The sequence below is a fragment of the Palaemon carinicauda genome, chromosome 17 (genome assembly GCF_036898095.1).
Source record: "Palaemon carinicauda isolate YSFRI2023 chromosome 17, ASM3689809v2, whole genome shotgun sequence".
In the NCBI taxonomy this organism is placed as follows: domain Eukaryota; kingdom Metazoa; phylum Arthropoda; class Malacostraca; order Decapoda; family Palaemonidae; genus Palaemon; species Palaemon carinicauda.
This window is the reverse complement of record NC_090741.1, coordinates 111493028-111520540: the sequence shown is the minus strand read 5'-3', so window position 1 is coordinate 111520540 and position 27513 is coordinate 111493028. Positions and strand designations below refer to the sequence as shown.

General features: G+C 43.2%; 2 protein-coding genes across 2 annotated transcripts; both read right to left on the bottom strand.

Moving 5' to 3' along the window:
- Positions 1–16218: 16218 nt before the first annotated feature.
- Positions 16219–19977, bottom strand: LOC137656532 (uncharacterized). Its single transcript, XM_068390706.1, has 4 exons — positions 19747–19977; positions 19040–19381; positions 17800–18443; positions 16219–16411 (listed from the first exon to the last, which is right to left on the bottom strand). The coding sequence occupies exons 1-4, from the start codon at positions 19975–19977 to the stop codon at positions 16219–16221; spliced, it is 1410 nt and encodes a 469-aa protein (XP_068246807.1).
- A 4266-nt stretch (positions 19978–24243) lies between these two features.
- Positions 24244–27061, bottom strand: LOC137656531 (uncharacterized). The gene is made up of 4 exons (XM_068390705.1): positions 26944–27061; positions 26510–26839; positions 25012–25411; positions 24244–24466 (listed from the first exon to the last, which is right to left on the bottom strand). The coding sequence occupies exons 1-4, from the start codon at positions 27059–27061 to the stop codon at positions 24244–24246; spliced, it is 1071 nt and encodes a 356-aa protein (XP_068246806.1).
- Between the last annotated feature and the right edge of the window lie 452 nt (positions 27062–27513).

Genomic DNA, 27513 nt, shown 5'->3' with positions numbered 1-27513 from the left:
TCGGAGCAAATTCCGTCCTTTTTTGCTTTTCAGAGCGAAGTCCGGCCTTTTTGACTTTCGGAGCAAAGTCCAGCCTTTTTTTCTTTTCAGTGCGAAGTCCGGCCTTTTTTGCCTTTTGGAGCAATGAGCAGCCTTATTTGTCCCTCGAAGCGAAGTCCGGCTTTTTCAGCATTTAGAAGCGAAGTCCGTCCTTTTTTGCCTTTCGGAGCAAAGTCCGACCTTTCTTGCCTTTCGGAGCGAAGTCCGGCCTTTTTTGCCTTTAGGTGCGAAGTCAGGCCTTTTTTGCTTTTCGGAGCAAAGTCCGGCTTTTTTTGCGTTTCGGAGCGAAGTCTGGCCTTTTTTGTCTCTCGGAACGAAGTCCGGCCATTTTGGTCTCTCGGATCGAAGTCTGGCCTTTTTTTCTCTCGAAGTGAAGTCCGGCTTTATCGGTCTTTGGGAGCGAAGTCCGGTCTTTTTTGTCTTTCGGAGCGAAGTCCAGCTTTCTTTGCCTTTCAGAGCGAAGTCCGGCATTTTTTGCCTTTTGGAGCAAAGTCCGGCCTCTTTTGTCTCCCGGAGCGAAGTCCGGCCTTTTTTTGTCTCCCAGAGCGAAGTCCGGCCTTTTTTGTCTTTCGGAGCGTAGTCCGGACTATTTTGCCTTTCGAAGAGAAGTCCAGCCCTCTTTGCCTTCCAGAGCGAAGTCCGGCATTTTTTGCCTTTTGGAGCGAAGTCCGGCCTCTTTCGTCTCCCGGAGCAAAGTCCGGCCTTTTTTGTCTCTCAGAGCGAATTCCAGCCTTTCTTGCCTTTCGGAGCGAAGTCCCCCCTTTTTTTGTCTCTCGGAGCGAAGTCCGTCCTTTTTTGTCTTTCGGAGCGATGTCCGGCCCTTTTTGTCTTTCGGAGCGAATTCCGGCCTTTTTTGTCTGTGGGAGAGATGTCCGGCCTTTTTTGTCTTTCGGAGCGAAGTCCGGCCTTTCTTGCCCTTCGGAGTGAAGTCTGGCCTCTTTTGCTTCTCGGAGCGAAGTCCGGCCTTTTTTGTCTTTCGGAGCGAAGTTCGGCTTTTTTTGCCTTTCAGAGCAAAGTCCGGCCTTTTTTGTCTCTTAGAGCGAAGTCCGGCCTTTTGTCTCTCGGAGCAAAGTCCGGCCTATTTTGTCTTTCGGAGCGATATCCGGCCTTTTTTGTCTTTCGGAGTGAAATCCGGCCTTTTTGTCTGTCGGAGATGTCCGGCCTTTTTTTTTTTTCGGAGCGAAGTCCGGCCTTTTTTGCCTTTCGGAGTGAAGTCCGGCCTCTTTTGCCTCTCGGAGCGAAGTCCTGCCTTTTTTATGTTTCGGAGCGAATTTCGGCCTTTTTTGCCTTTCGGAGCAAAATCCAGCCTTTTTCGTCTCTCAGAGCGAAGTCCGGCCTTTTCTGTCTCTCGGAGCGAAGTCCGGCCTATTTTGTCTCTCGGAGCGAAGTCCGGCCTTTTTTGTCTCTCGGAACGAAGTCCAGCCTTTTTTGTCTTTCGGAGCAAAGCCCGGCCTTTTTTACCTTTCGGATCGAAGTCCGGCCTTTTTTTGCCTTTTGGAGGGAAGTCCGGCCTTTTTGCCTTTTAAAGTGAATTCCGGCTTTTTTCGTCTCCCGGAGCAAATTCCGGCCTTTTTTGCCTTTCGGAGGGAAGTCCGGCCTTTTTCGCCTTGCGGAGCGAAGTCCGGCTTTTTAGCCTTTCGGAGCGAAGTCCGGCCTCTTTTGTCTTTCGGAGTGAAGTCCGGCCTTTTTTTTCTTTTAGACAGAAGTTCTGCCTTTTTTGCCTTTTGGAGCAAAGTCCGGCCTTTTTTGTCTTTCGGAGCGAAGTCCGGCGCTTTTTGTCTTTCGGAGCGAAGTCCGGCCTTTTTTGCCTCTCGGAGCGAAGTCCGGCCTTTTTTGCCTCTCGGAGCAAAGTCCGGCCTTTTTTCCCTTCAGGAGCGAAGTTCAGCCTCTTTTGTCTTTCTTAGCGAAGTCCGGCCTTTTTCGTCTATCAGTGTGAAGTCCGGCCTTTTTTGTCTGTTGGAGCGAAGTCCGGCCTTTTTTGTTTCCTGGAGCGGAGACCGGCCTTTTTTGTCTCGGAGCGAAGTCCGGCCTTTTTTGCCTTTCGGAGCGAAGTCCGGCCTTTTTCGTCTCTTGGAGCGAAGTCCGGCCTTTTTTGCCTTTCGGAGCGAAGTCCGGCCTTTTTTGTCTCTCGGAGCAAAGTCCGGCCTTTTTTGTGCCTCGGGGCAAGGTCCGGCCTTTTTTGCCTATGGAGCAAAGTTCGGCTATTTTCGTGTTTCGGGGCGAAGTCCTGCCTTTTTTGCCTTACGGAGCGAAGTCCGGTCTTCTTTGTCTTTCGGAGCGAAGTCATACCTTTTTTGTCTTTCGACATAGACATAGCCATAGGTATAGCCATTCCCATACCCATACCCATAGCCATAGCCATAGCCATAGACATAGACATAGCCATTACCATAGCCATAGGCATAGATGTAGCTGTAGCCGTAGCTGTAGCCATAGCCGTAGCCGTAGCCATAGCCATAGACATAGACATAGCCATAGCCATAGCCATAGACATAGACATAGCCACAGCCATAGCCATAGTCACATAGCCATAGACATAGACATAGCCATAGCCAGAGTCATAGACATAGCCATAGCCATAGCCATAGAAATAGCCATAGCTATAGCCATAGCCATAGAAATAGCCATAGCCATAGCCAGAGATATAGCCGTAAACTTAGCCATGACCGTAGCTGTAGCCATAGCCATATCCATAGACATAGACTTAGCCTTAGCCATAGCCATAGCCAGACATAGATATAGACATAGACATAGACATAGAGATAGCCATAGCCATAGCCAGACATAGACAGAGCCATAGCCATAGATATAGACAAAGACTTAGCCATAGACATGGACATAGCCATAGCCATAAATATAGCCATAGCCAGAGCCATAGACATAGACATAAAAAAGCCATAGCCTTAGCCTTAGCCATAGCCTTAGCCATAGCCATTGCCGTAGCCAGAGCCATAAACAGATATAGCCATAACCATAGCCATACCCATAGCCAGAGCCATAGCCATAGACTAAGACATAACCATAGCCATAGCCAGAGCAAAAGCCATAGACATAGCCATAGCCATAGCCATAGACAGACATAGCCATGGACATAGATATACCCATAGCCATTGCCATTGCCATTGCCATTGCCATGGCCATAGTCGTAGACAAAGCCATAGCCAGAGCCATAGCCATAGACATAGCCTTAGCCATAGACATAACCATAGTCATAGCAATAGCCATAGATATAGACATAGCCATAGCCATAAACATAGCCCTAGCCAGAGCCAGAGCCATAGACAGAGCCATAGCCATAGCCATAGACCTACTTGTAGCTGTAGCCGTAGCCATAGCATTGGCCGTACACATAGCCATAGCCATAGTTATAGACATAGACATAGCCATAGCCATAGCCATAGACATAGCCAGAGCCAGAGCCATAGCCATAGACGTAGCCATAGCCGTATCCGTAGCCGTAGTTGTAGCCATAGCCGTAGCTATAGCATTAGCGGTAGACAAAGCCATACCCATAGCCACAGCCATAGCCATAGCCATAGCCATAGCCACATAGCCCTAGCCATAGCCACATTGACATAGCCATAGACATAGCCAGAGTCAGAGCCAGAACCAGAGACAGAATTATAGCCATAGAAATAGCCATAGACATAGCCATAGACATATATGTAGACATAGACATAGACATAGACATAGCCATAGCCATAGCCGTACTTAGACATAGACATAGACATAGCCATAGATATAGACATAGATATGGACATAAACATAGCCATAGCCCTAGCCATAGCCATAGCCAAAGCCATAGCCATAGCCATGGACAGAGACATAGACATAGTCATAGCCATAGAGAGCCATAGACATATATATAGACAGCCAATGCCATAGCAATAGCCATATCCATGAATATAGCCATAGCCATAGCCATAGCCATAGACATGCACATAGCCATAGCCATAGCCTTAGTCTTAGCCATATAAATAGACATAGATATAGCCATAGCTGTAGCCCTATCCATAGCCTTAGCTATAGACATAGTTGTAGCCCTAGCCATAGCCTTAGCTGTAGCCATAGCCATAGCCATAGCCATAGCCTTAGCCATAGATATAGCCAGAGCCATAGCTTTAGTCTTAGTCATAGCCATAGCCATAGCCATAGCCATAGCCATAACCAGACAAAGACATAGACATTGACATAGACATAGATTTAGCCATAGCCACAGCCATAGCAATAGCCAGACATAGCCATAGCTATAGCCATAGCCATAGACATAGACATACACATAGCCAAAGACATAGCCATAGCCATAGACATAGCCATAGATATAGACATAGCCAAAGATTTAGACATAGACATAGTCATAGACATAGCCATATCCATAGCCATAGCCATAGACAGACATTGACATAGTCATAGCCATAGCCATAGCCAGGGCCATATATATAGACAGCCATAGCCAGGGCCATATATATAGACAGCCATAGCCATAGACATAGACATAGCCATAGCCATAGCCCGAGACATAGACATAGACATAGATATAGCAATAGACATAGACATAGACATAGCCATAGATATAGACAGAGCCCTAGCCATAGCCATAGGCATAGATATAGACAGGGCCATAGCCATAGCCATAGACATAGCATTAGACATGACCATAGCCATAGCCATAGACATAGACATAGACAGAGACATAGTCATAGCCATAGCCTTAGACATAGAAATAGCCCTAGCCATATATATAGACCTAGCCATAGCCATAGACATAGACATAGACATAGCCATAGTCATAAACATAGTCATAGCCATAGCCAGAGCCATAGACATAGATATAGACATAGCCATAGACATAGATATAGACATAGCCATAGCCTTAGCCATAGCCATAGACATAGACATAGCCATAGCCATAGCCATAGACATAGCCATAGCCATAGCCATAACTATAGCCAGAGCCATAGAAAGATAGAGCCATAACCATAGCCATATACAAAGCCAGAGCCATAGCCATGAACATAGCATAACCATAGCCATAGCCATAGCAATAGCCATAGACATAGCTATAGCCATAGCCATAGCCATAGACAGACATAGACATAGACATAGACATAGCCATAGCCATAGCCATAGCCATAGCCATAGACATAGCCTTAGCTATAGACATAGCTATAGCCATAGCAATAGACATAACCATAGCCATAGCAATAGCCATAGATATAGACCTAGCCATAGCCAAATACATAGCCATAGCCATAGCCATAGACATAGCCTTAGCTATAGACATAGTTATAGCCATAGCAATAGACATAACCATAGCCATAGCAATGGCCATAGATATAGACCTAGCCATAGCCAAAAACATAGCCATAGCCATAGCCATAGACATAGACATAGCCATAGCCATAGCCATAGACATAGACATAGCCATAGCCATAGATGTACTTGTAGCCGAAGCCACAGCCGTAGCCTTAGCCGTAGACATAGCCATAGCCATAGACATAGACATAGCCATAGCCATAGACATAGCCTTAACCATAGCCATAACCATTGCCATAAATGAAGACATACTCATAGCCATAACCATAGCCATAGATATAGACATAGACCTAGCCAGAGCCATAACCATAGATATAGCCATAGACGTAGCCATAGCAGTAGCTGTAGATATAGCCATAGCCATAGCCATAACCACATAGCCAAAGCCACATTGACATAGCCGTAGACATAGCCAGAGCCAGAGCCAGAACCAGAGACATAATCATAGCCATAGCTATAGCCATAGACAGACATAGACATAGCCATAGGTATAGCCATTCCCATACCCATAGCCATAGCCATAGCCATAGCCATAGACATAGACATAGCCATTACCATAGCCATAGACATAGATATAGCTGTAGCCGTAGCCGTAGCCATAGCCGTAGCCGTAGCCATAGCCATAGACATAGATATAGCCATAGCCATAGAAGCCATAGCCATAGCCATATACATAGACATAGCCATAGCCATAGCCATAGTCCTAGACATAGACAGAGACAGAGCCATAGCCATAGCCATACCCATAGACATAGACCTAGCCATAGCCAGAGCCATAGACATAGACATCGCCATAGTCATAGACATAAACATAACCATAGCCAAGGCCATAGACTTAGACATAGCCATAGCCAGAGACATAGCCAGAGCCTAAGCCATAGCCATGAACATAGACATAGACTTGGCCATGGCCATGGACATGGCCATAGCCATAGCCATAGCCACATCCATAGCCATAGACGTAGCCATAGACATAGACATAGCCATAGATAGGGGCAGAGAAATAGCCATAGCCATAGCCATAGATACAGACAGAGCCATAGCCATATCCATAGCTACAGACTTAGACATAGCTATAGCCATAGCCATAGACATAGACATAGCTATAGCCATAGCCATAGACATAGCTATAGCCATAGACATAGCTATACCTTAGCTATACACATAGCCATAGCCATAGACATAGCCATAGATATAGACATAGCCAAAGATTTAGACATAGACATAGTCATAGACATAGCCATAGCCATAGCCATAGTCCTAGACATAGACATAGACATAGCCATAGATATATTCATAGACATAGACAGAGACAGAGCCATAGCCATAGCCATAGCCATTCCCGTAGACATAGACATAGCCATAGCCAGAGCCATAGACAAAGACATAGCCATAGCCATAAACATAGCCATATCCATAGCCATAGACATACACATAGCCATAGCCATAGCCACATAGACATAACCATAGACATAGATATAGACATAGCCATAGTCATAGCCTTAGACATAGCAATAGACATAGATTTAGCCCTAGCCATAGCCAAAGCCATATCCATGAAATAGACATAGCCATAGCCAAAGACGTAACCATAGCCGTAGCTGTAGCCATAGCCGTAGCCGTAGCCGTAGCCAGAGACATAGACATAGCCATAGCCATAGCCATAGTCACATAGCCATAGCCATACACATAGCCATAGCCCTAGCCATAGACATAGTCATAGCCATAGCCATAGAAGCCATAGCCATAGCCATATACATAGACAGAGCCATAGCCATAGCCATAGTCCTAGACATAGACATAGACAGAGCCATAGCCATAGCCATACCCATAAACATAGACCTAGCCATAGCCAGAGCCATAGACATAGACATCGCCATAGCCATAGACATAAACATAGCCATAGCCAAGGCCATAGACTTAGACATAGCCATAGCCAGAGACATAGCCAGAGCCTAAGCCATAGCCATGAACATAGACATAGACTTGGCCATGGCCATGGACATGGCCATAGCCATAGCCATAGCCACATCCATAGCCATAGACGTAGCCATAGACATAGACATAGCCATAGATAGGGGCAGAGAAATAGCCATAGCCATAGCCATAGATACAGACAGAGCCATAGCCATATCCATAGCTACAGACTTAGACATAGCTATAGCCATAGCCATAGACATAGACATAGCTATAGCCATAGCCATAGACATAGCTATAGCCATAGCCATAGACATAGCTATACCTTAGCTATACACATAGCCATAGCCATAGACATAGCCATAGATATAGACATAGCCAAAGATTTAGACATAGACATAGTCATAGACATAGCCATAGCCATAGCAATAGTCCTAGACATAGACATAGACATAGCCATATATATATTCATAGACATAGACAGAGACAGAGCCATAGCCATAGCCATAGCCATTCCCGTAGACATAGACATAGCCATAGCCAGAGCCATAGACAAAGACATAGCCATAGCCATAAACATAGCCATATCCATAGCCATAGACATACACATAGCCATAGCCATAGCCACATAGACATAACCATAGACATAGATATAGACATAGCCATAGTCATAGCCTTAGACATAGCAATAGACATAGATTTAGCCATAGCCATAGCCAAAGCCATAGCCATGAAATAGACATAGCCTTAGCCAAAGACGTAGCCATAGCCGTAGCCGTAGCCATAGCCGTAGCCGTAGCCGTAACCGTAGACATAGACATTGCCAGAGTTATAGCCATAGCCTTAGCCATAGAGATAACCATAGTCATAGCCAAAGACAGAGACATAGCCATAGCCATAGTCATAGTCATAAAAGAAGCCATAGCCATAGACATAGCCAAAGCTATAGCCATATCCATAGCCATAGCCATAGACATAGACATAGCCATAGCCATAGCCTTAGACATAGATTAAGACATAGCCATAGCCAGAACAAAAGCCATAGCCATGCCATAGCCATAGCCTAAGCCGTAGCCCTAGCCGTAGCTGTAGCCGTAGCTGTAGCCGTAGAAAAAGACGTAGCCATAGCCATAACCATAGCCATAGACAGACAAAGCCATATCCATAGCCATAAACATAGACAGAGCCATAGCCATAGCCATAGAGATAGCCAACCCAATAATCATATACATAACCATTGACATATCCATAGCCATAGCCATAGACATAGACATAGACATACCCATAGCCATAGACATAGACATAGACATAGCCATAGCCATAGCTATACACATAGACATAGCCATAGCCATAAACATAGCAATATACATAGCCATAGCCACAGTCAAAGCCATAGACATAGACAGAGACATAGCCATAAAAAGTCAGAGACATAGGCATAGACATGGACATAGCCATAGCCTTAGCCATAGCCATAGCCGTAGACATAGACATAGCCATAACCATAGCCATAGACATAGATATAGCCATAGCCATAGCCATAGACATAGCCATATCGATAGTCATAGCCATAGCAATAGCCATAGCCATAGACATAGCCATAGCCATAGAGAGACATAGCCATACCAATAGCCATAGTCATAGACAGAAACATAGACATAGCCATAACCATAGACATTGACATCACCATTGCCATTGCCATTGCCATAGACATAGCCATAGCCTCAGACATACCCACAGGCATAGCCATAGCCATAGCCATAGACATAGCCATAGCCATAGCCATAGACATAGCCATAGCCATAGACAGCCATAGCCATAGACATAGATATGACAAGCCATAGCCATAGCCATAGCCATAGAAATAGCCATAGCCATAGACATAGACATACCCATAGCCATAGCCATAGCCATAGCCATAAAAATAGACATAGCCATAGCCATAGCCATAGACATCAACATAGCCATAGATATAGACATAGTCATAGCCATAGACATAGCGATAGCCATAGCCATAGCCATAGACAGAGACATAGCCATAGCCATAGCAAATGATATTGATAGTGTTGTTTATTTAACCCTTTTACCCCCATAGGTAGTAGGTTGGCCAGGGCCCCAGCCGCCCGTTGAGATACTACCACTAGAGAGGTATTGGATCCTGTGACTGGCCAGACATTAATGCATTGGATCCCTCTCTCTGGTCACGGCTTATTTTTTCTTTGCCTACACTTACCCAGAATAGTTTGGCCTATTCTTTACATATTCTCGTCTTTCCTCATACACCTGACAACATTGAGATACTTAACACTTCTTCACCCAAGGGGTTAATTACTGTACTGCAATTTGTTCAGTGTACTTTCCTCTTGGTAAGGGTAGAAGAGACTCTTTAGCTGTGGTAAGCAGCTCTTCTAGGAGAAGGACACTCCAAAATTAAACCACTGTTCTCTAGTCTTGGTAGTGCCATAGCCTCTGTACCATGGTCTTCCACTGTCTTGGGTTGGAGTTCTCTTGCTTGAGGGTACACTCAGGCACACTATTCTATCTTATTTTTTTCCCTTCCTCTTGTTTTTTTGAAATGGTGTGTTGGGCAGGCTTAATAGAAGGGCCATGGATGCCTGGTGGTTTATCAAGAGGTTGTCTTTTCCTTTTTCTGATTATTTTTCTTCTCAAAACCATCCTTACTGTCCTCCCTTCAGTTGAAGTGGCTATCCTGGAGGGTATTTAGCCTTGCATGGTGTATCGGCTCCTCCATGTTGACCAGTTTTTCCGACTTTTTACTATAGTCTATGGGTATCATCAATCACTTTGTTTATAATTCTGTACGTATTGTTTTTGTTATAATTCTTGTTAATCTAGTTTTTAAGTATGATGTCTCTTTTTTATTTCTATTAATTCTTATGCTGTCTGGAGACATTGAGCGAAATCCGGGACCAGTACGTCCTAGATTTCGTCAATGTCGTCTTCTGTATTGCAATATTCGTGGTCTTCATGCAAATATCCAAGACCTTACAGTTGCGTCCAGACAGTATGATATTCTTTTGTGCTCAGAAACTTTGGTTTCTAATATGAGGCACTCATCTGAGCTCCTTATAACTGGTTTTAAGAAGCCAATAATGTTGAAACGTGATGCCATCCCTAGGGCCAGGGGAATGGCGGTGTATATTAGGACCGAGTACCCTGCTTCTCATAAGTCCTGCTATCAATGTGGATGTCATGAGATTCAGGTAATAAAAGTTTGTGGCAGGCATAACAACTTTTATTTGTGTTCGATCTACCGGAATCCAGACATAGATGATTCTATCTTCGATTGTCTTCTTACCATTATGGCTAAGATACAAGAAGATGATAGAAAGGCTTCTTTTGTCTTTGTTGGTGATTTTAATGCTCACCATAGGGAGTGGCTAAGTTCTATCTCTCCTACCGATCGCCATGGCTTAAGAGCTTTAGACTTTGCCTCTGAATCAGGCTGTGAGCAAATCATAAATGAAGCTACTCACAGGTCTGGTAATTGCTTGGACCTCGTATACACTGACTCCCCTGGCGTTATAACTAGTAAGGTTGGTTCTCCAGTCGGGACATCTGATCATGCCTTGATTTCATTATTAGTGAAGACTGAGCAGCCTGTCCCTGATATATCATATTCTTGTAAAATTTATATGAAATCCCAAGCAGACTGGAATGGGATTTTGCATGATCTTTTGTGCTTGAATTGGTCACAATTATATGATAGTGCAGATCCTGTTGTCCCTTTGAATGAGAATCTAGTCAACATAATTGATAGGCGTATCCCTTCTCGTGTGCTAAGGTACCGAGTGAAGGACAAACCGTGGTTCAATGATGATTGTAGACGTGCTTATTTGGAGAAACAGGAGGCCTATCATCTTTGGAAGGGTAACAGATCAGATTTGACCTGGAGCAACTATACTCAGCTTCGAGCTTTTGCTCAGAGAGTTTATGCCTCAACTGAAAAGGAGTACAATTTAACCATAAAAGAAACACTTTCTGGTACAACTCAGGAACATAAATGGTGGTCTACCCTTAAATCTGTACTCTTTGGTGTAGATACAACAGTTCCTCCTTTACTCAAACCAGATGGCTCAGTCACTCACTGTCCAAAGGAAAAGGCAACCCTTTTGGCTGATGTTTTCGACAGTAAACAGAGTAATGAAAAACTTGAACTTCCTCATTCCTGTTTTCCTGAGGCTAAACTAACTAGTTTAGCTTTTCGATCTCGTGAGATTAAAGCTCTGTTGATGGACCTTGATGCCTATGGAGGTGTATACCCAAATGGTATTTTTCCTTTGTTTTTTATAAAGACAGCAGATTTCTTAGCTCCAAAGTTATCTGTTATTTTGCGCAAGTTAGCAAGAAGAGGAGCTTTTAGCACTAGTTGGAGAATTGGTAATGTTACTCCTCTATGTAAATGTGTTTGTGGTAGCTCAAGTCCCACTGATTACCGCCCAATTTCCATAACTCCCATATTATCTAAAGTTTTTGAACGTCTTCTGGCAAAACGTCTTAACAGGTTTGCTGAAGGTAATCATCTACTCCCTAGTTTGCAATTTGGTTTTCGTAAAGGCCTTGGAGCATGTGATGCCCTTCTTACAATCTCCAATGCTGTACAGAAATCCCTTGATTGTGGTCGGGAAGTTCGTATGATTGACCTTGATTTTAGTGCTGCCTTTGACCGTGTTAATCATGAGGCCCTTGTTTTCAAACTGAAACAGTTGGGAGTGGGTGGGTCGTTTCTTAGCATTATTATTGATTTTTTAAGTAATAGATCTCAAAGAGTTGTTGTTGATGGGCACCATAGTGATTATAGGAATGTGATATCCGGTGTTCCACAGGGTAGTGTTCTTGGCCCATTACTTTTCATACTATATACACATGACACGTGGTTTGGCCTTGAAAACAAGCTTGTTGCTTATGCAGATGATGCTACTCTCTTTGCATCAATTCCATCCCCTGAATGTAGATCTAGGGTTGGTGAATCCCTTAATAGAGATTTAGCTAGAATTAGTGCATGGTGCAAATTATGGGGTATGAAGTTGAATCCTAACAAAACTCAAAGTATGATTGTAAGTAGGTCAAGGACGGTGGCTCCTCAACATCCGGATCTCAGTATTGATAATGTTTCTTTAAATATGTATGACTCTTTCAAAATTTTAGGTGTGATTCTCGACAGTAAATTTACTTTTGAGAAACATATAAGGTCTGTGTCTTCTTCAATTGCACAAAAAATAGGCTTATTGAGAAAGTCTTTCAAGATTTTCGGTGATCAATCTATTCTGAAGAAGTGTTTTAATTCTTTCATTCTACCTTGTTTTGAGTATTGTTCTCCTGTCTGGTCTTCAGCTGCTGATTCTCATCTTAATTTGTTGGACAGAAACTTACGGTCGATTAAATTTCTTATTCCTGATCTAGATATTAATCTCTGGCACCGTCGTTCAATTAGTTCATTATGCATGTTGCATAAGATTTTTCATAACTCTGACCATCCTTTACATTCAGATCTCCTTGGACAATTCTATCCTGTTCGTAATACTAGGTAGGCAGTTAATTCTAATAGCCAGGCCTTCTTCATCACGAGACTCAATACTACGCAGTATTCTAGAAGTTTTATTCCAGCTGTTACCAAGTTGTGGAATGATCTTCCTAATCGGGTGGTTGAATCAGTAGAACTTCAAAAGTTCAAAGTTGGAGCAAATGCTTCTTTGTTGACCAGGCGGACATGAGTCTTTTTATAGTTTATTTATAACATATTTGTTTTTGATGTTGTTAATAGTTTATATATGACATGTCTGTTTTTACGTTGTTACTTGTTTTAGAATGATTTATTGTTAATTTGTTCTCTTCATTTATTTATTTCCTTATTTCCTTTCCTCACTGGGCTATTTTTCCCTGTTGGAGCCCCTGGGCTTATAGCATCTTGCTTTTCCAACTAGGGTTGTAGCTTGGATAGTAATAATAATAATAATAATAATAATAGCAATAGACATAGCCATAGCCATAGGCATAGCCATACCTATAGACATAGACATTGCCATAGCCATAACTGTAGCCATAGCCATAGATGTAGACATAGCCATAGCCATAACCATAGCCATAAACATAGCCATAGCCATAGGCATAGTTATAGCCATAGCCATAGCCATAGCCACATAGACATAGCCTGAGCCATAGCCATAGACATAGCCCGAGCCATAACTAGAGCCACATAGCCATAGCCATAGCCATAGCCATAGCCATAGCCGTAGCCATAGCCATTGACATAGCAATAGACATAGCATTAGGTATTGCCATTGCCATTGCCATTGTCATAGCCATAGCCAAAGACATAGACATACTATTAGCTATAGCCATAGCCATACACATAGCCAATGCCATAGCCATAGACATAGCCATAAACATAGACATAGTCATACCCATAGCCAGAGACAGCCATAGCCATAGACATAGACATAAAAAGACATAGACATAGCCATAGCCATAGCCATAGGAAAAGCCATAGCCATTGACATAGACATAGCCATAGCCATTAGCCATAGCCATAGCCATAGACATAGACATAGCCATAGCCAAAGCCTCAGTCATAGCCATAGCCATAGACTTAGCCATAGCCATACCCATAAACTTAGCCCTAGCCATAGCTATAGCAATAATCATAGTCATAGCCATAGCCATAGCCACATAGACATAGCCATAGCCATAGCCATAGACATAGACATAGACATAGCCATAGCCATATTCATTGCCATAGCTATAGCCATAGACAAAGCCATAGCCATAGCCACAGCCATAGACATAGCCATAGACATAGAAATAGACATAGCCATAGCCATAGCCATAGATATAGATATAGCCATAGCCATCGCCATAGCCATAGACATAGACATAGCCATAGCCATAGCCATAGACATTGCCATAGCCATATCCATAGTCATAGACATAGCCATTGTCATTGCCATAGCCATAGCCATAGCCAGAGTCATGGCCATAGCCATAACTATAGCCATATTGACATAGACATAGATATAGCCATGTCCATAGCCATAGCCATAGCCATAGCAGTAGCCATAGCCATGGTCATAGCCATAGCCACATAGCCATAGCCTTAGCCATAGCCATAGCCATAGCCAGGTATAGCCTTAGCTATAGCCATAGACATAGACATAGCCATCGCCATAGCCATAGACATAGCCATATATTTAGACATTGACATAGCCATAGACATAGCCATAGCAATACACAGACATAGCCATACCCATAGCCATAGACATAGCCATAGCCATATTCATAGCCATAAACATAGCCATAGCCATAACCATAGTGATAGCTATAGACATGGCCATAGCCATAGCCAGAGACATAGCCATAGCCATAGCCATAGCCACATAGACAAAGCCAATGCCATAAACAGAGCCATAGCCATAGATATAGACATAGCCATAGCCACAGACATAGATATAGCCATTTCCATAGTCATAGACATATCCATAACCATCTACAGAGCCATACACATAGCCATAGCCATAGCCATAGACATAGCCCTAGCCATAGACATAGACAGCCATAGCCATAGATATAGATATTACAAGCCATAGCCAAAGCCATAGCTATAGAAATAGTCATAGTCATAGCCATAGACATAGACTTAGACATAGCCATAACCATAGCCATAGCCATAAACATAGACATAGCCATAGCCATAGCCATAGAAAAAGATATAGCCATAGCCATAGACATAGACATAGCCATAGCCATAGCCATAACCATAGACATAGATATAGACGTAAATGTTGCCATAGCCATAACAAGAGATATAGACATAGACATAGCCATAGCCATAGCCTTAGCCATCGACAGAGCCATAGACATAGACATAGTCATAGCCAGAGACATAGCGATACATATAGCCATAGCCATAGACAGAGACAGAGCCATAGCCATAGTCATAGCATTAGACATAGCCATAGCCGTAGTCTTAGCTGTAGACATAGCCGTAGCCATACCCATAGCCATAGACATAGCCATAGCCATTGCCATAGACATAGCCATAGCCATAGCCATAGACATAGACATTGCCGTAGCCATAACTGTAGCCATAGCCATAGAGTTAGACATAGCCATAGCCATAGCTATAGCCATAAACGTAGCCATAGCCATAAACGTAGTCATGGCCATAAACATAGCCATAGCCATAGGCATAGTTATAGCCATAGCCATAGCCATAGCCATAGCCACATAGACATAGCCTGAGCCATAGCCATAGACATAGCCAGAGCCATAACTATAGCCACATAGCCATAGCCATAGCCATAGCCATACCAATAGACATAGACATACCATTAGCCATAGCCATAGCCACACACATAGCCAATGCCATAGCCTGAGATATAGCCATAGACATAGACATAGCCATACCCATAGCCCTATACAGCCATAGCCATAGACATAGACATAACAAGCCATAGACATAACCATAGTCATAGCCATAGCCATAGAAAAAGCAATAGCCATGGATATAGACATAGCCCTAGCCATTAGCCATAGCCATAGACATAGACATAGCCATAGCCAAAGCCTCAACCATAGCCATAGCCATAACCATAGACATAGCCAGAGCCATACCCATAAACATAGCCATAGCCATAGCCATAGCAATAGTCATAGTCATAGCCAAAGCCATAGCCATAAACATAGACATAGCCATAGCCATAGACAAAGATATAGCCATAGCCATAGACATAGACATAGCCATAGCCATAACCATAGACATAGACATAGACATAAATGTAGCCATAGCCATAGTCATAGCCATCGACATAGCCATAGACATAGACATAGTCATAGCCATAGACATAGCGATAGCCATAGTCATAGCCATAGCCATAGACAGAGACATAGCCATAGCCATAGCCATAGCAATAGACATAGCCATAGAAGTCAGTCATAGCTGTTGACATAGCTATAGCCATAGGCATAGCCAGAGCCATAGACAGAGTCATTGCCGTAGTCATAACTGTAGCCAAAGCCATAGATGTACACATAGCCATAGCCATAGCCATAGCCATAAATATAGCCATAGCCATAGGCATAGTTATAGCCATAGCCATAGCCATAGCCACATAGATATAGCCTGAGCCATAGCCATAGACATAGCCAGAGCTATAACTATAGCCACATAGCCATAGCCAGAGCCATTGCCAAAGCTGTAGCCAGAGCCATACCCATAGCAATAGACATAGCATTAGGTAATACCATAGCCAATGCCTTAGCCATAGACATAGCCATAGACATAGACATAGCCATACCCATAGCCATAGACAGCCATAGCCATATACATAGACATAACAAGCCATAGACATAGCCATAGCCATAGCCATAGCCATAGAAAAAGCCTTAGCCATGGACATATACATAGCCATAGACATAGACATAGCCATAGCCATAGCCTCAGCCATAGCCATAGCCATAGCCATAGACATAGCCATAGCCTTACCCATAAACTTAGTTCTAGCCATAAACATAGCAATAATCATAGTCAGAGCCATAGCCATAGCCACATAGACATAGCCATAGCCATAGCCATAGACATACACATAGACATAGCCATTGCCTTATTCATTGCCATAGCCATAGCCATAGACAAAGCCATAGCCATAGCCACAGCCATAGACATAGCCATAGACATAACAATAGACATAGCCATAGCCATAGCCAAAGATATAGATATAGCCATAGCCATCGCCATAGCCATAGACATAGACATAGCCATAGCCATAGCCATAGACATTGCCATAGCCATATCCATAGTCAGAGACACAGCCATTGTCATTGCCATAGCAAAAGCCATTGTCATAGCCATAGCCATAACCATAGCCACATTGACATAGACATAGATATAGCCATGTCCATAGCCCTAGCCATAGCCATAGCCATAGCAGTAGCCATAACCATAGCCATAGCCATTACCATATAGCCATAGTCTAAGCCAGAGCCATAGCCAGACATAGACATAGACATAGATATAGCCATAGCCATAGCCAGACATAGCCATAGCTATAGCCATAGACATAGACATAGCCATAGCAATAGACATACACATAGACATAGCCATAGACATAGCCATATATTTAGACATTGACATAGCCATAGACATAGCCATAGCCATAGTCATAGCCATAGACAGACATAGCCATACCTATAGCCATAGAAATAGCCATAGCCATATTCATAGCCATAAACATAGCCATAACAATAACATAGTCATAGCTATAGACATAGCCATAGCCATAGCCAGAGACATAGCCATAGCCATAGCCATAGCCACATAGACAAAGCCATAACCATAGACAGAGCCATAGCCATAGATATAGACATAGCCATAGCCACAGACATAGACATAGCCATTTCCATAGCCATAGACATATCCATAACCATCTACAGAGCCATAGACATAGCCATAGCCATAGCCATAGCTTTAGCCATTGTCATAGCCATAGCCATAGACATAGACAGCCATACCCATAGACATAGATATGACAAGCCGTAGCCATAGCGTTAGCCATAGAAATAGTCATAGCCATAGCCATAGACATAGACATAGACTTAGCCATAGCCATAGCCATAGACAAAGATATAGCCATAACCATAGAAATAGACATAGCCATAGCCATAGCCATAATCATAGAAAGAGACATAGACATAAATGTAGCCATAGCCATAACCAGAGACTTAGACATAGACAGAGCCATAGCCATAGCCATAGCCATCAACAGAGCCATAGCCATCGACAGAGCCATAGACATAGACATAGTCATAGCCATAGACATAGCGATAGCCAAAGCCATAGCCATAGACAGAGACAGAGCCATAGCAATAGCCATAGCAATAGACATAGCCATAGCCATAGTCTTAGCTGTTGACATAGCCATAGCCATAGCCATAGCCATGGACGTAGCCATAGCCATAGCCTTAGACATAGACATAGCCATAGCCATATACATAGACATTGCCGTAGCCATAACTGTAGCCATAGCCATAGAGATAACCATAGCCATAGCCATAGCCATAGACATAGCCATAGCCATAAACATCGCCATAGCCATAGGCATAGTTTTGGCCATAGCCATAGCCATAACTATAGCCACATAGACATAGCCTGAGCCCTAGCCATAGACATAGCCAGAGCCATAACTATAGCCACATAGCCATAGCCATAGCCATAGCCATAGAATTAGCTATTGCCATTGCCATTGCCATAGCCATAGACATAGACATACCATTAGCCATAGCCATAGCCATACACATGGCCAATGCCATAGCCATAGACATAGCCATAGACATAGACATAGTCATACCCATAGCCATAAACAGCCATAGCTATAGACATAGACATAAAAAGCCATAGACATAGCCATAGTCACAGCCATAGACATAAAAAAGCCATAGCCATGGACATAGACATAGCCCTAGCCATTAGCCATAGCCATAGACATAGACATAGCCATAACCAAAGCCTCAACCATAGCCATAGATATAGCCATAGACACAGCCATAGCCATACCCATAAACATAGCCATAGCCATAGCAATAGTCATAGTCATAACCATAGCCATAGCCACAGAGACATAGCCATTGCCATAGCCATAGATATAGACATAGACATAGCCATAGCCATATTCATTGCCATGGCCATAGCCATAGACATACCCATAGACATAGACATAGCCATAGCCATAGACAAAGCCATAGCCATAGCCACAGCCAAAGACATAGCCATAGACATAGCAATACACATAGCCATAGGCATAGACATAGATATAGATATAGTCATAGCCATCGCCATAGCCATAGACATAGACATAGCCATAGCCATAGCCATAGACATTGCCATAGCCATATCCATAATCATAGACATAGCCATTTTCATTGCCACAGATATAGCCATAGTCATAGCCATAGCCATATCCATAGCCACATTGACATAGACATAGACATAGCCGTATCCATAGCCATAGCCATAGCCACAGCCATAGCTATAGGCATAGCCATAGCCATAGCCATAACCATATAGCCATGGCCTTAGCCATAGCCATAGCCATAGCTAGACATAGATATAGACATAGATATAGCCATAGCCATAGCCATATATAGCACTAGCTATAGCCATAGCCATAGACATAGCCATAGCAATAGCCATAGCCATAGACATACACTTACACATAGCCATAGACAGAGCATTAGATTTAGACATAGACATAGCCATAGACATAGCCATACCCATAGCCATAGACATAGCCATAGCCATATTCATAGCCATAAATATAGCCATAGCCATAACCATAGTCGAAGCTATAGACATAGCCATAGCTATAGGCAGAGACATAGCCATAGCCATAGCCATAGCCACATAGACAAAGCCATAGCCATAGACTTAGCCATTTCCATAGCCTTAGACATATCCATAACCATCGACAGAGCCATAGACATAGACATAGACATAGCCATAGCCATAGCCATACACATAGCCATAACCATAAATGTAGCCATAGCCATAGAAATAGACATAGACATAGCCATAGCCTCAGCCATAGCCATAGCCAGATCCAGAGCCATAGCAATAGTCATAGCCATACCCATAGACATAGCCTTAGCCATAGACATAGACATACACATAGCCATAGCCAGAGTCATAGCCATAACCATAGAGATAGCCATAGCCATAGCCATAGTCAGAGATATAGAAATAGCCATAGACAGCCATAGCCATAGACATAGCCATAGCTATTGATATAGCCATAACCATAGCCATACATATAGACATAGACATAGCCATAGCCATAGACATAGACATAGACATAGCCATAGACATATACACAGCCATAGCCATAGCCATAGACATAGCTATAGAAATAGAAATAGACATAGACATAGACATAACCATATCATTAGCCATAGCCATGGCCATAGCCATAGATATAGCCATAGCCATAGCCTAGACATAGACATAGCCCTACAGATAGACATAGACATAGCCATAGACATAGACATAGTCAAAGATATGGACAGAGCTATAGCCCTAACCATAGCCATAGCCATAGACATACACATTGCCAGAGCTATAGCCATAGTCATAGCCATAGCCATAGCCATAGACATAGCCTTAGCCATAGCCATTGACATAGCCATAGCCGTAGCCATAGATGTACTCGTAGCCGTAGCCATAGCTGTAGCCATAGCCATAGCCATATGAGGTAGCCGTTGTCATAGACATAGCCATAGCCATAGCCATAGACATTGACATAGCCATAGCCATAGCCAAAGACATGGCCATAGCCATAGCCATAGCCCTAGACATAGCCATAGCCATAGCTGTAGCCGTAGCTGTAGCTGTAGCCATAGACGTAGCCGTAGCCATAGACATAGACATAGCCACAGCCATAGACATAGACATAGACATATACATAGCCATGGTATACATAGTTATAGCCATAGCCATAGACATAGATATAGCCATAACCATAGCCATAGCCATAGCCATAGACATTGCCATAGTCATAGCCATAGCCATAGCCAAAGCCGAAGCCATAGACATAGATATAGACATAACCATAGCCATACACATACCCATAGACATAGCCATAGCCATAACCACAGATATACACATAGATATCGCCATAGCCACAGACATAGCCATAGCAATAGCCATGATATACATAGCAATAGCCATAGCCATAGACATTGCCATAGCCATAGCCATAGCCATAGACATATATATAGAAAGCCATAGCCATAGTCAAAGCCATAGCCATAGCCATTGACATAGACATTGCCATAGACATAGACATAGCCATTGACATAGACATTGCCATAGACATAGCCATAGCCATAGCCATAGACATGAACATAGCCAAGGCCATAGCTATAGCCATAGACATAGACATAGACATATCTATGCCCATAGCCATAGATATAGACATAGATATAGCCACAGACATAAACATAGCCATAGCCTTAGCCATAGCCTTAGCCATAGACATAGACATTGCCATAGCCATAGCCATAGCCATATCCATAGCCATAGTCATAGATATAGCCATAGCTGTAGCCATAGCCGTAGCCGTAGCAGTAGCCCTAGCCATAGCTATAGCCATAGATATAGCCATAAACTTAGCCATGACCGTAGCTGTAGCCATAGCCATAGCCATAGCTATAGACATAACCTCAATCATAGCCATAGCCAGACATAGATATAGACCTAGACATAGATATAGAGATAGCCAAAGCCATAGCCATAGCTAGACATAGCCAGAGCCATAGCCATAGACATAGACATAGCCATAGACATAGCCATAGATTTAGACTTAGACGTAGTCATAGCCATACCCATAGCCAGAGCCATAGCCATAGATATAGACATAGCCATAGCCATAGCCATAGATATTGCCATAGTGATAGCCATAGCCATAGCCAAAGCCAAAGCCATAGACATAGAAATAGACATAAACATAGCCATAGACATACCCATAGACATAGCCATAGCCATAACTATACACATACACATAGACATAGCCATAGACATAGCCATAGCAATAACCATGGTATAGATAGCCATAGCCATAGACATAGATATAGAAAGCCATAGCCATTGCCAAAGCCCTAGCCATAGCCATTGACATGGATATTGCCATACACATAGCCATAGCCATTGACATAGACATTGCCATAGACTTAGCCATAGCCATAGCCATAGACATGAACATAGCCATGGCCATAGCTATAGCCATAGACATAGACATACACATAGCCATATATATAGACATAGCTATACCCATAGCCATAGACATAGACAGATATAGCCATTGACATAAACTAGGCCATAGCCTTAGCCATAGACATAGACAGAGACAAAGCCATAGCCATATCCATACCCATATCCATAGCCATAACCATAGACATAGCCATAGTTGCAGCCATAGCCGTAACTGTAGCCGTAGCCCTAGCCATAGCCATAGCCCGAGATATAGCCGTAAACTTAGCCATGACCGTAGCTCTAGCCATAGCCATAGCCATAGCCAGAGACATAGCCTTAGCAATAGCCATAGCCAGACATAGATATAGACATAGACATGGACATAGAGATAGCCATAGCCATAGCCTTAGCCAGAGCCATAGACATAGACATAGCCATAGCCATAGACATAGACATATACATAGCCAGACATAGACATAGCCATAGCCATAGACATAGACATAGACATAGACTAAGACATAGCCAGAGCCATAGCCAAAGCCAAAGCCAAACATAGACATAGCCATAGCCATACTAATAGACATAGACATAGCAATAGACATAGCCATAGCCATAGACATAGACATAGACAAAACCATTGCCATATACTTAGCCGTAGCCGTAGCCGTCGCTGTTGCCGTTGCCATCGCCGTTGCCAAAGCCATAGCCGTAGCCGAGGACGTGGATGTGGACGTAGCCATACCCATAATCATAGCCATAGACATAGACATGGACATGGACATGTCCATGGCTATAGACATAGCCATAGCCATAGCCATAGCCAGAGCTGAAGACATAGACATAGCCATATCCATAGACATAGACAAAGACATAGCCATAGCCATAGACATAACCATAGCCATAGCCATAGCCATAGACATACCCATAGCCATAGCCATAGCCATAGACAGATATAGCCATAGTCATAGCCATACACATACACAAAGCCATTGCCATTGCCATTGCCATTGCCATAGCCATAGAAATACCCATAGCCATAGCCATAGCCATAGCCAAAGCCATAGATATAGATATTACAAGCCATAGCCATAGCCATAACCATAGAAATAGCCATAGCCATAGACATACACCTACACATAGCCATAGCCATAGCCATAGCCATAGACATAGCAATAGCCATAGACATAGACATAGACATAGGCATAGCCAGAGCCATAGCCCTACTTAGACATCGACATAGACATAGCCCTAGATATAGACATAGATATAGACGTAAACATAGCCATAGCTAGACAGACATAGCCATAGCCATACCCATAGACATAGACATAGTCATAGTAATAAACATAGACAGAGACATATATTAACACATAGCCATAGCCAGACAGACATAGCCATAGCCATACCCAACGATATAGACATTGTCATAGCCATAACCATAGACATAGACATAGACACAGCCATAGCCGTAGCCCTAGACGTAGCCGTAGCCATAGCCTTAGCCATAGACATAGACAGAGTCATAGCCATAGCCATAGCCCTAGACATGCACATAGCCATAGCCATAGCCTTAGCCATAGACGTGGACATAGATATAGCCATAGCCGTAGCCATATCCATAGCCTTAGCCAGAGACAGCTGTAGCCCTAGCCATAGCTGTAGCTGTAGCCATAGCCGTAGCCATAGCCATAGCCAGAGCCATAGCCATAGCTATAGCTGTAGCCATACCTTTAGTCGCAGTCATAGCCTTAGCCATAGCCTTATCCACACATTGACATAGCCCTAGCCATAGACATAGACTTAGACATTGACATAGTCATAAATATAGCCATAGCCAGAGCCATAGCCATAGCCATAGCTATAGCCAGAGCCATAGCTATAGCCATAGCCATAAACATAGACATACACATAGCCATAGCCATAGCCATATACATAGCCATAGACATAGACATAGCCAAAGATTTAGACATAGACATAGTCATAGACATAGCCATATCCATAGCCATAGCCATAGACATACAATGACATAGCCATAGCCATAGCTATAGCCGTAGCCATAGACATAGCCATAGTCAAAGCCAGCGCCATATACATAGACATAGCCATACCCATAGACATAGACATAGCCATAGCCATAACCATAGACATAGATATAGACATAGCCATAGCCAGACATAGACAGTCCTAGCAGTAAACATAGACATAGACATAAACTAACACAAAGCCATAGCCAGACAGACATAGCCATAGCCATACCCATAGACATAGACATAGTCATAGCCATGACCATAGACATAGTTATAGACATAGCCATAGCAATAGCCATAGATGTAGCCGTAGCTATAGCCGTAGCCGTACCCGTCGCCATTGCCGTCGCCATCCCCGTCGACGTAGCCGTAGCCGTAGCCGTGGACGTGAACGTGGATATGACCTTGGCTGTAGACATAGACATAGCCATAGCCATAACTATAGCCATAGCCTTAGCCATAAGCATAGACATAGCCATAGCTATAACCATTGACAGACATAGATATAGACATAGCCATAGCCATAGCCATACCTGAAGACATAGACATAGCCATAGCCATAGCCATAGCCATATCCATAGACAGAGCCATAGATATAGACATAGACATAGCCATAGCCATAGCATCCATAGCCATAGCCATAGACATAGACTTAGACATTGACATAGTCATAAATATAGCCATAGCCAGAGCCATAGCCATAGCCATAGCTATAGCCAGAGCCATAGCTATAGCCATAGCCATAAACATAGACATACACATAGCCATAGCCATATACATAGCCATAGACATAGACATAGCCTAAGATTTAGACATAGACATAGTCATAGACATAGCCATATCCATAGCCATAGCCATAGACATACATTGACATAGCCATAGCCATAGCTATAGCCGTAGCCATAGACATAGCCATAGCCAAAGCCAGCGCCATATACATAGACATAGCCATACCCATAGACATAGACATAGCCATAGCCATAACCATAGACATAGATATAGACATAGCCATAGCCAGACATAGATAGTCCTAGCAATAAACATAGACATAGACATAAACTAACACAAAGCCATAGCCAGACAGACATAGCCATAGCCATACCCATAGACATAGACATAGTCATAGCCATGACCATAGACATAGTTATAGACATAGCCATAGCAATAGCCATAGATGTAGCCGTAGCTATAGCCGTAGCCGTACCCGTCGCCATTGCCGTCGCCATCCCCGTCGACGTAGTCGTAGCCGTAGCCGTGGACGTGAACGTGGATATGGCCTTGGCTGTAGACATAGACATAGCCATAGCCATAACTATAGCCATAGCCTTAGCCATAAGCATAGACATAGCCATAGCTATAACCATTGACAGACATAGTTATAGACATAGCCATAGCCATAGCCATACCTGAAGACATAGACATAGCCATAGCCATAGCCATATCCATAGACAGAGCCATAGATATAGACATAGACATAGCCATAGCCATAGGATCCATAGCCATAGCCATAGCATCCATAGCCATAGCCATAAACATAGACATAGACATAGATATAGACAGAGCCATAGCCATAGCCATAGGCATAGATATAGACAGGGGCATAGCCATAGCCATAGTAATAGCATTAGACATAGCCATAGCCATAGACATAGACATAGACATAGACATAGTCATAGCCATAGCCAATGACATAGACATAGCCATAGCCATAGCCATAGACATAGACATAGACACAGCCATAGCCATAAACATAGCCATAGCCAGAACCATAGACATAGACATAGACAGAGCCATAGACTTAGCCATGGCCATAGCCATAGATATAGCCATAGCCATAGCCATAACGATAGCCATAGCCATAGACAGATATAGCCATAGCCATAGCAATACCCATAGCCAGAGCCAAAGCCCTAGACTTAGACATGACCATAGCCATAGCAATAGCCATAGATGTAGCCATAGCCATAGCCATAGCCATAGACAGACATAGCCATAGACATAGACATAGCCATAGGCATTGCCATTGCCATTGCCATAGCCATAGCCATAGCCATAGACAAAGCCATAGCCTTAGCCATAGCCAAAGACATAGCCTTAGCCATAGACATAGCAATAGACATAACCTTAGCCATAGCAATAGCCATAGATAGATACATAGCCATAGCCATAAACATAGCCATAGCCATAAACATAGCCATAGCCTTAGCTATAGACAGAGCCATAGCCATAGCCATAAACGTACAAGTGGCCATAGCCGTAGCAGTAGCCTTAGACATAGCCATAACCATAGTCATAGACATAGACATAGCCATAGCCATAGCCATAGACATAGCCAGAGCCATAGCCATAGCCATAGCCATAGCCATAGCCAGAGCCATATCCTTAGCCATAGACAAAGACATAGCCATAGACATAGCCATAGATATAGACATAGACATAGCCAGAGCCATACCCATAGCCATAGACGTAGCCATAACTATAGTCGTAGCAGTAGTTGTAGCTATAGCCATAGCCATAGCAGTAGCCGTAGACATAGCCATAGCCATAGACATGCACATAGCCATAGCCATAGCCTTAGCCATAGACATAGACATAGATATAGCCATAGCCGTAGCCATATCCATATCCTTAGCCATAGACATAGCTGTAGCTCTAGCCATAGCCGTAGCTGTAGCCGTAGCCATAGCCATAGCCATAGCCATAGCCATAGATATAGCCATAGCCATAGCCTTAGTCGTAGTCATAGCCATAGCCATAGCCATAGCCATAGCCATAGCCATAGCTAGACATAGACATAGACATTGACATAGATATAGATTTAGCCTTAGCCATAGCCATAGCCACACATAGCCATAACTATAACCATAGCCATAGACATAGACATACACATAGCAATAGCCATAGACATAGCCATAGCCATAGTTATAGCCATAGACATAGACATAGCCAAAGATTTACACTTAGACATAGTCATAGACATAGCTATATCCATAGCCATAGCCATAGCCATAGACAGACATTGACATAGCCATAGCCATAACCATAGCCAGACATAGATATGTCCATAGCCATGGCCATATCCATAGACCTAGACATAGCCATAGCCATAGCCAGGGCTATATACATAGAATTAGCCATAGCCATAGATATAGACAGAGCCATAGCCATAGCCATAGGCATTGCCATAGCCATAGCCATAGCCATAGCCATAGACATATATATAGAAAGCCATAGCCATAGCCAAAGCCATAGCCATAGCCATTGACATAGACATTGCCATACACATAGCCATAGCCATTGACATAGACATTGCCATAGACATAGCCATAGCCATGGCCATAGACATGAACATAGCCATGGCCATAGCTATAGCCATAGACATAGACAAAGACATAGCCATAGACATAGACATAGCTATACCCATAGCCATAGATATAAACATAGATATAGCCATAG

What these genes read in the sequence shown, in the direction of transcription:
- LOC137656532 (XM_068390706.1), bottom strand. Translation starts at nt 19,977, where the DNA reads ATGGCTATGACTCTGGCTATGGCTATGTGTATGTCTATGTCTATGGCT. An exon ending in TGTCTATGGCTCTGTCGATG is followed by an intron (nt 19,382 to 19,746) that starts GTTATGGATATG and finishes ATCTATGTCTAG; the next exon opens with CTATGGCTATGGCTATGGCT. An exon ending in CTATGGCTATGTCTTTGGCT is followed by an intron (nt 18,444 to 19,039) that starts GTGGCTATGGCT and finishes GTCTATGGCTAG; the next exon opens with GGCTCAGGCTATGTCTATGT.
- LOC137656531 (XM_068390705.1), bottom strand. Translation starts at nt 27,061, where the DNA reads ATGGCTATGGCTATGGATATAGCTATGTCTATGACTATGTCTAAGTGT. An exon ending in GTCTATGGCTATTGCTATGT is followed by an intron (nt 26,840 to 26,943) that starts GTATGTCTATGT and finishes GTCTATGTCTAG; the next exon opens with CTATGGCTATGGCTATGGCT. An exon ending in GGCTACGTCTATGGCTATGG is followed by an intron (nt 25,412 to 26,509) that starts GTATGGCTCTGG and finishes CAATGGTTATAG; the next exon opens with CTATGGCTATGTCTATGCTT.